The following is a 13,260-nucleotide window of genomic DNA, read 5'->3' on the forward strand; positions in this document are numbered from 1 at the left end:
CCAATGCAGGGGACTCGGGTTCGATCCCTGCTCCAGGAAAACCCCACATGCTAAGGAGCAACTAAGCCCGTGAGCCACAACTATTGAGCCCATGTGCTGCAACTACTGAAGCCCACGGCCTAGAGCCCGTGCTCCGCAACAAGAGAAACCACGGCAATGAGAAGCCCATGCACCACAACAAAGAGCAGCCCCCACTCACCGCAACTAAAGAAAGCCGGCGCACAGCAAAAAAGACCCAACACAGCCAATAAAATAAATAAATAAATAAATAAATAAATAAATAATAGCATTTATCCCTAAAAAGGAATGAAGTACAAAAAAAAAAATACATGAATGCACAATCAAGTGATCAAGTTAGGATGAAAGTTCTTAGGGGAAAACAGAATCAGTACAAAGATTTTTCTATCAGTTGCTCTAACGTCCCAGAACAACTCTGCACTTCATGGAAGCAGTCACGGGGAAGCCATTACTAGCTTACGATGACAATTACACACCTTTCCTTCCTTTTTACATCTCAGTTCTCTTCCAATCCTCTTTCTCAATTCCCACTGTCCTATTTCCAGTCCTCCTTTCATCTTCCTAACAACATAATAAATTAAGAAAATCCTGGGCCTCCCTAGTAAGCCACACTCCCACTAACATTTCAAGGGCAGCAATGTAGCCAACATAATGATAAAGAACATGGGCTCTGCAGTCAGACAGATCTTGGTTCAAATCCCAGTGTCACCTTTAATTCAGGTTATGAACCTGAGGATCATAACTACCTATTTCCTAGCCCTGTTTTAAGAATAAATGAGCACGTATAGAAAAATGCCTAGCACAGTCACAAATCTCAAATCCACCTTCACTGTGAGACACAAACCCTGAAGCAGAATTAACAGTTTTTTCTAAGCTCCCAGTAAGGGACAGCCCATAAGTGTCCCATTTCCACATTCTCCTCTATCTCCCCACCACCTGGAGGCTGGAAACTTCCAGGGCCAGGACTTCTCTCCAGTCCCCACCCCAGTGCCTAGCCCACAGGAAGCTTTCAGGATGCAGTGACCAAACCAACTCTGAATCACAGTCACGCTATATTCCATCAGACAAGAGGGGGGTCCATCTGTCCAGGAAGAAAACCTCAAAGGATGAGTTGTGGATAAGGAAGAAACCCCAAATATTCCCAACTGGACAATCATCTGTTATGCACACAATCATCATACCCATGCATGTCTCTAAATCCGCTCTGATCTAATTCACATGCATGGAGGTCATCATTTGGGGGAAGGAATGACTTCTCAAAGTATACCTCCTACAGAGTAAAACAGCACTTTCTGATATTCACCCTGAGTTTATCTCTTTCAACATGTGACAAATCTCTAGTTATATGTTAACTCGCCCTTGTTTGTTTCTCTGCCTTTGTAGCCCCACTTCTAAGGTTTAAGGTGGCACTTATGAAGGTCACTTATTTCAGACATTCCTATCTTAACAGGCACGCTTTCAAACTCTAAATTCCCACTTTACAAATCCGCAAACCTGTGAAACCTCTACCTCTCACAAGTTTCACCCCACCTTCCAAAGACTCAAGAGCAGATCTGCAAAGTACTCGGAAGTTAAATGTGTTCTAAACATCAATGATATGTGTTATAAAAAGTGAATATTCACAAGGTAAATCAAAGAATGCTTTGGAGTCATCAGCATGAACTTTTTAAAAAGTATGCTAAGAAATCCCTCCTGAAAATTCCACAAATAAGAATTCTTAATTAATTAATATTCTTAAGAAATTATCCTGACAGCTCTTAACACTTCCTTAACGGTTGAAAATTCTCTGCCTCCCTCCCTCCAAAATGAAACCCTTTATGAGTTCATTCTAGAGTCGACATGAAAGAAATGGGCTTTGACACTAGACAAACCTGGGTTAAGTCCTTGCACATTGCTCACCACAGTGGCCTCATTCAGGGGCAGTGAGTAACTCACATCACAGAACTGTGCATTAGATCAAATAATATGAAGAACATAAAGCGTCTCCCACAGTCCCTGGACTCTGTGGACTACCTTCTGGAAATTCAGCCTTTATCTTCCAGAAACATTCATTCTTCCCTTCCCTTTCTTTTCCTCTCATCTCGCAAAATGAACGTCAGCTCCACTACGGCCACTGCTTTTAACTCCAGACCCAACCTACTGCAGGGGGGCTGGGGGAGGGTCCACCACTTATCTCCTTACAGATATGCCCTCTGCTCCTAGCTCCCTTGGCTGTTTTCTGTTCCTCTCCAGTCTCTGAGCACCCTCCAGCCTTTAAAGACAGCCCAAGGAACTTATAGTTGTAAAGGTTACAAGCCACATCACAAGCAATTCAAATCTAGGTAAATGGTCCAGGGGGCCATTACACTGTCCTAAAGGACAATCCAAAAGACGCAACAGATAGGATTAAGATGGCGGAGTAGGAGGACGTGAGCTCACTCCCTCTTGCAAGAGCACCGTAATTACAACTAAATGCTGAACAATCATCGACAGAAAGACACCGGAACTCACCAAAAAAGACACCCCACATCCAGAGACAAAGGAGAAGCCGCAATGAGACAGTAGGAGGGGTGCAATCGCATTAAAATCAAATCCCATAAATGCTGGGTGGGTGACTCACAAACTGGAGGACCGTTTATTGCAGAAGTCCACCTTCCACAGTGAGGGTTCTGAGCCCCACGTTAGGCTTCCCAACCTGGGAGTCCAGCAACGGGAGGAGGAATCCCCAGAGAATCAGACTTTGAAAGCCAGCGGGATTTGATTGCAGGACCTCCACAGGACTAGGGGAAACAGAGACTCCACTCTTGGAGGGCACACAAAAAAGTGTGCTCACCAGAACCCAGGGGGAAGGAGCAGTGACCCCATAAGAGACTGAACCAGACCTACCTGCTGGTGTTGGAGGGTTGCCTGCAGAGGTAGGGGACAGCTGTGGCTCACCGAGGAGACAGGGACACTGGCAGCAGGGGTTCTGGGAAGTGCTTATTGGCCTGAATCCTCCCAGAGTCCACCATTAGCCCCACCAAAGAGCCTGTCAGCGCCAGTGCTAAGTAGCCTCAGGCCAAACAACCAACAAGGTGTGAACACAGCCCCACCCATTAGCAGACAAGCAGATTAAAGTTTTACTGAGTTCTGCCCACCAAATCGGATTAAAGTCTTACTAAGCTCCACCCACCCAGCCCTACCCACCATCAGTCCCTCCCATCAGGAAGCATGCAGGAACCTCCTAGATAGCTTCCTCCACAAGGGGGCAGACAGCAGTATCAAACAGTATCAACAGTATTTCGTCTTGTGGAACTGACAACCACAGCCACAGAAAGATAGGGAAAATGAAAAAGCAGTGGACTTTGTACCAGATGAAGGGACAGAATAAAACCCCAGAAAAACAACTAAATGAAGAGGAGATAGGCACCCTTCCAGAAAAAGAATTCAGGATAATGATGGTGAAGATGATCCAAGAGTTTGAAAAAAGACTGGATGCAAAGATCGAAAAGTTTACCAAAGACCTATAAGAATTAAAGAGCAAACAAACACTACAATAGCCAGGACATGGAAGCAACCTAAATGCCCATCAACAAATGAATGGATACAGAAGATGTGGCATATATATACAATAGAATATTACTCAGCTATAAAAAGGGATGAGATGGAGCTATATGTAATGAGGTGGATAGAACTACAATCTGTCATACAGAGTGAAGTAAGTCAGAAAGAGAAGGACAAATATTGTATGCTAACTCACATATACGGAATCTAAAAATGGTACTGATGAACTCAGTGACAAGAACAAGGATGCAGATACAGAGAATGGACTGGAGAACTCGAGGTATGGGAGGGGGCGGGGGGGTGAAGGGGAAACAGACGAAGCGAGAGAGTAGCACAGACATATATATACTACCAACTGTAAAACAGTCAGTGGGAAGTTGTTGTATAACAAAGGGAGTCCAACTCGAGGATGGAAGATGCCTTAGAGGACTGGGGCGGGGAGGGTGGGGGGGACTCGAGGGGGGGGAGTCAAGGAAGGGAGGGAATACAGGGATATGTGTATAAAAACAGATGATTGAACCTGGTGTACCCCCCCCCCAAAAAAAAAGCAAACAGAGATATGCAACACAATAACTGAAATGAAAAATACACTAGAAGGAACCAATAGCAGATTAACTGGGGCAGAAGGGCGAGTAAGTGACCTGGAAGACAGAATGGTGATAATCACTGATGTGGAAAAGAATAAAGAAAAAAGAAAAAAGAACTGAAGACAGCCTAAGAGACCTCTGGGACAATGTTAAACGCACCAACATTCACATTACAGGGGTCCCAGAAGGAGAAGAGAGAGAGAGGACCCAAGAAAATATTGGAAGAGATGATAGTTGAAAACTTCCCTACCATGGGAAAGGAAATAGCTACCCAAGTCCAGGAAGCGCGGAGAGTCCCAGGCAGGATACACCCAAGGAGAGACATGCCAAGACATATAGTAGCCAAACTGACAAAAATTAAAGACAGAGAAAAGTTATTAAAAGCAACAAGGGAAAAACGACAAATAACATACAAGGGAACTCCCATGAGATTAACAGCTGATTTCTCAGCAGAAACTCTGCAAGCCAGAAAGGAGTGGCATGATATATTTCAAGTGATGAAAGGGAAGAACCTACAACCAAGAATACTCTCCCCAGCAAGGATCTCATTCAGATTCAACAGAGAAATCAAAAGCTCTGTAGACAAGCAACAGCTAAGAGAATGCAGCACCACCAAACCAGCCCTACAACAAATGCTAAAGGAACTCTAAGCGGGAAACAGAAGAAAAGGACCCACAAAAACAAAAAGGAAACAATTAAGAAAATGGTAATAGGGACATACATATTAATAATTACCATGAATGTAAATGGACTAAATGCACCAACCAAAAGACACAGACTGGCTGAATGGATACCAAAACAAGACCCATATATATGCGGTCTACAAGAGACCCACTTCAGACCTAGGGACACATACAGATGGAAAGTGAGGGGATGGAAAAAGATATTCCATGCAAATGAAAATCAAAAGAAAGCTGGAGTATCAATAGTCATATCAGATAAAATAGACTTTAAAATAAAAAATGTTACAATAGACAAGAAAGGACATTACATAAAGATCAAGGGATCCATCCAAGAAGAGGAGATAATTATAAATATATATGCACCCAATATAGGAGCATCTCAATACATAAGGCAAATGCTAACAACTATGAAAGAGGAAATGCAAGGCAGAAATAGAGACACAGATGTAGAGAACAAACACATGGACACCAAGTGGGGAAAGCGGGGAGGGTTGGGGAGGGATGAATTGGGAGTTTGGGATACCAAATTGTACACTCTAAATATATGCTGTTTGTTGTCTGTTAACCGTATCTCAATAAAAGTTCTTAAAAAAAAAAAAAAAGACGCAACAGTCTGAATCTCTCTCTCCCACAAAATATTTATTTCCCTAACCCCCTTACCAGATAGGCTAAGGGTGAAATGTTCACTATACTGAAATGCCGACTGTATACTAATTCAAACCCACCACAGGCACCTGTGAGAATGTGTGCGCACCAGCAATGCTTTAGGCACCTACATGGGCATACACACACATACACCACCAAAAGCTGAGTGAAGACACTACTTGACACAGATGAAAAGAAATACCAACCTCCTAGTGAAAAACTGATAATAACCCTTCTGAAAGGATGACGGAAAACTTTAGGAAGGTATTTCTATACCTTTACAGTTTTAGCATTAATATGCCAAAATACCATTAAAAGAAAGCACTTCAAGATTTTTCCCATGGGACTATGCCATTTTCTCAATGATTTTTTTCCCCCACGCAAGGGGGGAGAACCCAAAAGCACATGAAGGCATTGTTTCTAGACATCAACAGCTTTTGTTAAAATCACACATTTAACATTTTGAAAAGTAGATGTCCTAGAGATACTATTTTGCCACACTGGTATTTTTAAAAATAGTCTTAAAATGACTGTCAAGTTCAGTAATTTTGTTTCCATAACAAAGCTCTTTAAACAAGTCTTGCTTTTGTAAAGCCAGCAGCCTAGGTCTGTCAGGTAAAAACTTCAAAGAATGTGCACATCCACCCAGCAAGGGCCAAAGCAATCCTGGACATGAGATGCTGATCACAGCCTGAGAGGGACCTAAAGTTATAGAAAAGGAGGATGCAAGACTGGAAACATAATGCAACTTTGTTTTTAACACAATCACACGTGCAAAATAACTGTGCAGAGGCTCTTATCTTATTTGCTTACAGACAGGAGGACTGGCAACCCTGGCCTGACTCAAGAAACTCTGCCCTCTCTGCGCTTGCCCACCTTGTCATCTGGCTGAAAGTTGTGCTCATCTGTTCTCAACCATGGTCATCCTTCAGATGGCAGATTTTTCAAATGCAAATGGGAGGCAGATACATGAAGCAATCCTGGAGACAATTCCTTAGCTAAAAATTCAAGTTTCAGGTTCTAAAAATCGAGCCTAAGTGTAGTACTTGAGTATAACCAATGTAGTTTACTCCCTTGATTCCTCCAATTTTCAACTCCTTAGTGGTAATACTGCAGGGTCAAAGTTCTCGGTATTTTGCCTTCAGCTCTGAAAAGAACGATGCTATATAATTTTAATAAATAAAAGATAATGTTAAGAATGTTTAAGAGTTCATCTCTTTAATAAGCATCAACCGAGACTAATTATTTTAATAAATCCACACTTGGATGCAAAGCTACCAGGTAATTATGCAGATAACTGCGTTCATGTTACAATCACACACAAGGAACTATCACCATTTTCCAAATATAAGCACAGAGCCCAGAACTATCCATCTCTTCCTTAAGGAGTGAACTGTAAAGAAAAGAAGTAAATAAGTGGGTAAAAGTAAGTTAACTTCTTGTTCACATTTTCCTCCCAGGAACAAAAACTCAGAAGGAAATAACACAATCTATGAAGATTTAAGTTTGACTAAAGGTTAGTAAGTTTAATGCCACTTGCTTCTGATGAGCAAGCTGGTTAATAATTAAATAAATGAAGAGAACCTATTCAGGATGGATTTAAACCACTACCATAAAGAATCTTAAGCACACTGCTGACATTTTGTTGTGCTGTAAAACACAGTCTGCTCTATGGGATCATGAAATGCTAAGGGAATCAGTGCTATGCTAAAACTAAAGAATTAATGCTGTAATTAGCATCTGAAAGATAATTACTGCATTGAACAGACAATGTCTATAAGGTTTTATATTGTTTAGCTTCCTAAACAATATTAAACTACACGTTAACTTAAGAAGGTGAACTAATGAGTCTAAGCACACTTTCCTTATACAAAAGAGACTGTCCCTAACCTATCTACCCAAGCTCCTATTTCCTCCCCAAAGTGGTAATCAGCCACACCAACCAATGGTGCTACCCCACCATTATCCATACTGACCAACAGCAGGACTATCTGAGACTTCTAGAAGGCCACTGGTTTAGTCTCATAATAAACCAAAGGTAAATGGGTCCACAGTGGGTTTAAACCTTAACTAATCAGCTCATGAGGATGGTATCATGAGATGGGGGAGGATGCTAGGATGTGAAGACAGATTAAGAGTCCTGGGCAATGACCAAGAAAACAGGACATACTACTTACCACTGATGGAACCCATGGAAGGGGGAGAAGAGGAGAAAGAAAAGAGATACAAAATGCCCTGGAAGTGACTCATTCAGAAAGCTCTCATTGAGCTGGGCAACAAGTGGGACCTCAGAGTGAAAAAGAAAAGGGTCTGGCCTTGGAAGAAGGAAGAGCAACAGAAAGAGCAACAATGCAAAGCACACATTTCACAGGGTTTAAAAGCCCTTAACTCTTTCTGAAAGGGGTCCCCAATCCACAGAGATCCTGCTATTTCATCATGGCAACTGTCACAGTGTCAAGCTTCTTTCAGGAGGCCAGGAGTCTCTCTCCTTTTGACACTTAACACAATGCAGCATGGCACTGTCTATAAGATGGAAGGAGGTCCTGTAAGTCTGTGTCGTCTTTTCTTCTGCAACATCCTTAACACATCCTTAACATCCTTCAACATAATCATACAAAATGCCCAAGATGAAAAAGAATCCAACATATACAACCCCATATCATCTTAGGCTGCACTTAAAAGATGATTAATTTTTTTGCTCTGGATGATAGGCACACTATCTTCTTAAGCAAAGTTAGCTTACAAGTTTGATTCATCTTACAAGCGAACTATCCGAAGTCAGAATCACCACCCCAAGTAACCTGGAAGACACCAGTTAAATGTGCCAGATCTCAACCTGAAATGAATGCTCTCTATACAGCAAAACAGGGTATTGAGCCTCTATTCTAATCTCACAGTCTCAGTACTCAGTTTAAAACTAACCAACAAACAAACCATATATGCTTACAGATGCCTTTTCTGAAGCCACAAGCCAGCAGCCTGAAACAATTTGACGCTGTGACTTTCCTGGATCACTTTCTTAGCAAAAATATCCAGTGACTTTGGCCATCCCTACTTTGGTCAACCCTGGGCCAGACAGATCACTCTTCTTTGCCATACATTAAAATGATGAAACCAGCTATGTAAATACAACCAATCTCTGTATAACACTGCACGTTTACAAAGCAGCTGAACAGCCATAACACCAACAAAACTTTCTACAGGAGGCAAGGTAGATGTGAGCACCATTCTCATGGAGTCAAGAGTAATCCCAGGCTTTTGGGGAGCAAAGTGGCCAGCCCAAGGTCAAACATCACTAAGTAAAAGAACTGGGGCAAAAACTTTAATTTTCTCCAATTAGTACCTCTTTCTACATCACTTTAGAGGAGAGTGTTCGTACTAGGGATGGGGTTAAGGCTGCAGGGGATCAATCAAGGAGGAACTAGCTGAGGAGACACAATGTGAACGGGGACACTGGCTGCGTCTGTACACAGAAGCCTTAGAAGGTCTGACTCCTGTCTACTAGCCAGCCTCATCTCCTCCTTTGCCTCGTGACCCCAACAAATGCTCTCTGCCACTGTCATTCAGAAATTCTAGTGGCATCCCAAATCATCTCAGCCTCTGTGCCTCTGTACATGCGATTTCCTCCACCCGACTCGCTCCCCAACCATTTCTTCTTTTCACCTGCTTCCATTCGACCTTTATACTCAGCTCAAATGACACTCCTTCAGTTGCTGACCTCCTTAGTGCTCTCAGAGGTCTGGATGACCTTGTATCACTGCACTTCTGTGCTCTGCTCTCCTCCCTACAGCTGAGTTCTGGGGTCGGGGTTGAGGCAGAATGGGGGCATACGGGTGACGTGACTCATCTCCTGGTACCTGACACATGGAGCAGGCACTCAGTAAATGTGTATGGACTAAGTGAATGAACGTGCCAACTCCCAGGAGCAGCTAAGCCAGGTTCCAGGGTAGAGAACTCCAGACAACTCAAGTGGAAACCATCACCCTCCACATCCACTTGAGTTACCTGGAGCCCTTTCCCAGGATGGCCCCTCCAGAAGGCCATGAGAGCACCACATAAGCTAAAGTACTGTCATGGAATTACAGTCCGCGTTAGGTTTTTGTGGTGTGTGTATGTTTTAACTGGAAAACCTTCCGTTGTTTACACATTTGGAGTCACTTCCGAATGTGACAATTTGTGGAGATTCTTAACCTGGGAGGCAAAGTGACAGCCACAGCACTGGAATATCTCCCAGGGGTCGGACAGCATAACTGTTAGACATTGTGAACTCTGAAGTCTGGGTTCCAATGTGCCATTTGCCAACTGGGTAACTCTGGGTTAAATCACCCTGCACTACCTCCTACCAGTACATTTAAAGCGGGGTACATGCGGCCAGCGGGCATTCCAATGCCACAAGTATCTATTGAGCAGCTACTCTGCGTCAAGTGCCGGCGACACATTGGTGACCTGGGCGTCCAATGGAACGCACACTCTCATCATGCCAGCCGTCTTATTTCCTTCCCCGCACTCACCGCTACCTGAAATCGTCTACTGTACTGGCGCGGCGCCCCTCCCTAGAAGGTAAGCTTTATGAGAGCAGGAGCCTTGTCCGTCCCGTCCATCCGTATCCCTTAGGCGCCCTGCACTGTCTGCTACACACTTAGTACGTGTGGAACCAAGGAACGGGCGAGTCAGAGGAAGCCCCTACAGTCCCCCGGCGCCGATATCTTGGTGGAGAAGGTAGGGGAGGAAGATTAAAAATACAAGTATGCATTACAAGGGGCTCTGGCGCACCACACACACACACACACACACACACACACACACACACACAGACACACACACACACACACACACACACACACACACACACACGGCCCCCTGGGCTTCCTCGGGCTCCAGGTCAAGGCTGCTCCGGGGAGAAAAAAGATCTCGCCACCCCGACAGCCCCCCACGGCTGCACACCGGTGAGCACCGGGCACGAGGGAGGCAGGAGAGGGAAAAGTTGGGCCACGTCCCGTCGGAACTCCTGCGGAGGCTCCCTTCCCGCATCCGCTCAACGGGCAGCTGGCAGGCTCCGCAGGCGTGCGCGGCAGAGAGCCGGGCCGCCACAAAGCCCGGTCCTCGGGGAGCTGCCCTCCACGCGGGGAGCTGCCCTCCACGCGCGGAGCCACGGTAAACAAGTGCGTAAAGCGCTCCTTCCGGGCACGCGCGAGCGCCGCGCCGCCGCGAGCAGGGCTGCGACCGGGCCCGGCCGCACGTGGCCAGGAGGGGGGCGGGAGGCGCGGGCCTCGCAGAGGCGGCCTCAGACCCCGGCCCCGAGCCTTCCCGGCGCCGGCGGCGACGCAGGCGGGGCGGGACCGGCCACGGCGGCCACGGCGCGCGTCTCGAGGGCCGCGGGGGGGAGCAGGCCCCGGCTTCCCGCCCCGGACGCGCGGCCCTCGGGCCCGGCGGGGAGACGCCGGGGGGCGGGCGGGCGGGCGCGCCGTCGGGCGGGGGCGGGGCGGGGGCCGCGGCCCGGGAGCCGACGTCACCGCCGCGCCGCCGGGCCCTCCGGGGCGCGGGCGCGGGGCGGCGGGCCTCCGGGCTTACCTCGGAATTTGAGCTCGTGCTGCGGCTCGAGGCTCAGGACCTGCTCCACCTTCGCCATGTTCCTCGGCGGCGGGGCACCTCAGGCGGGGAGACCCCTGAGAGGTCACCTGGGGCGGGCGGCGTGAATGCTGCGCCCCCTTTAAATTTGGAAAGGGGGGGCCGGCCGGGGCGCGGGCGGGGGTCGCCTACGGGGTGCGCGCGGGGGGGGGGGGGGCGGCCTACGCGGTGCAGGCGCAGGGGCGGAGGGCGAAGGCGAGGCCGCGGTGCCCGGCGAGCGCACGGCACGCACGCACGCACGCACGTACGTAGCGACGCACGCACGCACGCAGCAGGCCGACCGCCTCGGCCCGACGCGCGCTCGGGCGGCGGGGAGCTAAGCGCGCAGAGCCCCCTTTCGGGCAGTGCGCAGGCGCGGCCCTTCCCGCGGGGGCGGGGCTGCCGGGGGCGGGGCTGCCGGAGGCAGGGGGCGGGGCGTGGCGCTGATCCGGGGGAGGGGCGGGTGCGGATCTCTCAGGATTGAGGACCGTCACCCTGGAGATTAGTTACTCAGGGCCCGTGGGGGCCAGGCTTTGTGTTAAGTGCTTTACTCAATAATAATAATTGATAAGAATGAACTTCCGCTTTCCCTCGCTAATGTGGTGCCAGGCATTCAGAGCTTTTGAATAATAATGAAAGGACTATTTATTCTTATTATAAACATGATGTTTATGGGTGAATGAGGCGTGCGAGGCACGGTGACGTATGGTAGGCAATAAGTACAAATTTAGTAAGCTACCAATTACTGCTTGCTTATTTTGTGCCACTCTGCTGAACGCTTTGGATAACAACAGCACCAATTATAATAAATAAAAGCTACTCTGAATTGAATGTTTACTATGGAACAAGCACTGTGCGGAATCTTGTACACCAAATGCAACAAATATTTAGAAATGCAATGATCAGAAAAGTTGACCTGGTTCCTACCCTTTCACTGGAGCCCATAGGAGAGAGAGCCTTTGACTAAACAACCTCACAGAAAAAGTACATGATTAAAGATTACGGAGACCGCATATCTGCTTGGCCTCAAAAGTGAACACTCTGCCTCATGTCTGACATTTAAATTTTACTACGTTACATATTGTTTGCTACATAAGATGTGTTATTAATATTCTTCTTTTCATGTATAGATGAAACACAGCAAATAGCTAACGTAGACTGTACATGACGCGCATCTGAGGATTCTTTGTACTATTCCTCCCCCTTTTCAGTGTACTTGGAATTCTTCATAATAAAAAAGATTTTTTAAAAGATAATCTTTGTCTTTTAACTACAGCATTTGGTCCATTTATACTTATTATATTTACAATATATATGGATTTATTTCTACCACCTTATTTTCTGCCTTCTATTTGTCATGCCTTTTTTCTTTTTCCTTTCCTTTTTCCTTCTTCAGGGCTGATTTTCTTTTTCTCATTCCACTTTTCTTCCTCTTACATACTCTATTGATGTTGTTTTTAGTGATTACTCTTTACTTTGCTCCCTGAAAATAAAAGGACGTAGGCACACTTTAATCACCTATCCCCTAAACTATATGCCTTAGTTATAGTATATTTTAAGCTTAACCTTTTCCTTTTTCTCCCGAGATCATCACTAAATTGTTCTATACTGTCATCGTTAGTTTATTCTCAACCACACAGCTACCAATTTCTCTGCTTATCTTTTCTTCTTGCATCTCAGAACTTGCAACCAGGATCGCTTTCCTTGTGCCTGAAGTAGCGCCTTTAAATGCTATTTCAGTGAGCTTGTTGGAGCAAGCGCTGTCCGTTTGTGTTCATCTGAAAATGACTCTATTTTCCCCTTGTTCTTGCAAGATATTTTGGCTGGCTTACTAGAGGGACAATTGTGCTCTCTCGGGGCTGTGAGGATGCTACCACTGATTCCAGCTCCCATTGTGACTGCTGAGGTTTCAGATGACCATCTCCTCACTATTCCTTCAAAAATAATCTGTCTTTTCCTGCTGTCCTGGGAACATTCTGCAGTTTTTATCACGATGTATCTTTTAATTTATTGTTTTAGCCCGTTCAGGCTGCTTTAACAAAATACCATATAGACTTAAATAACAACATTTATTTCTCACAGTTCTGGAGCCTGGGAAATTCAAGATTAAAGCACCAGCAAATTCTGTGCCAGGTGAGAGCCCACTTTCAGTTCATAGTCAGCTGTTTTCTTGCTCTCTGGGGTCTCTTTTATAAAGG

At 46.0% G+C, this 13,260-nt stretch overlaps 1 protein-coding gene across 2 annotated transcripts in view; it reads right to left on the reverse strand.

Annotated features, from left to right (window-relative positions):
- The window catches only part of VAPB (VAMP associated protein B and C), a 50,661-nt gene extending 39,256 nt beyond the window's left edge, over positions 1–11,405 (reverse strand). Inside the window, exon 1 of one of the 2 annotated variants that reach the window (XM_057702036.1) lies at positions 11,027–11,405. In XM_057702036.1, the coding sequence (XP_057558019.1) occupies positions 11,027–11,084 (58 nt within the window). In that variant the 5' untranslated portion in view covers positions 11,085–11,405. The remainder of the gene's footprint in view (positions 1–11,026) is intronic. The other variant, XM_057702035.1, reaches the window with a different exon arrangement.
- Between the last annotated feature and the right edge of the window lie 1,855 nt (positions 11,406–13,260).

This window comes from Hippopotamus amphibius, chromosome 12 (assembly GCF_030028045.1).
Source record: "Hippopotamus amphibius kiboko isolate mHipAmp2 chromosome 12, mHipAmp2.hap2, whole genome shotgun sequence".
NCBI lineage: Eukaryota > Metazoa > Chordata > Mammalia > Artiodactyla > Hippopotamidae > Hippopotamus > Hippopotamus amphibius.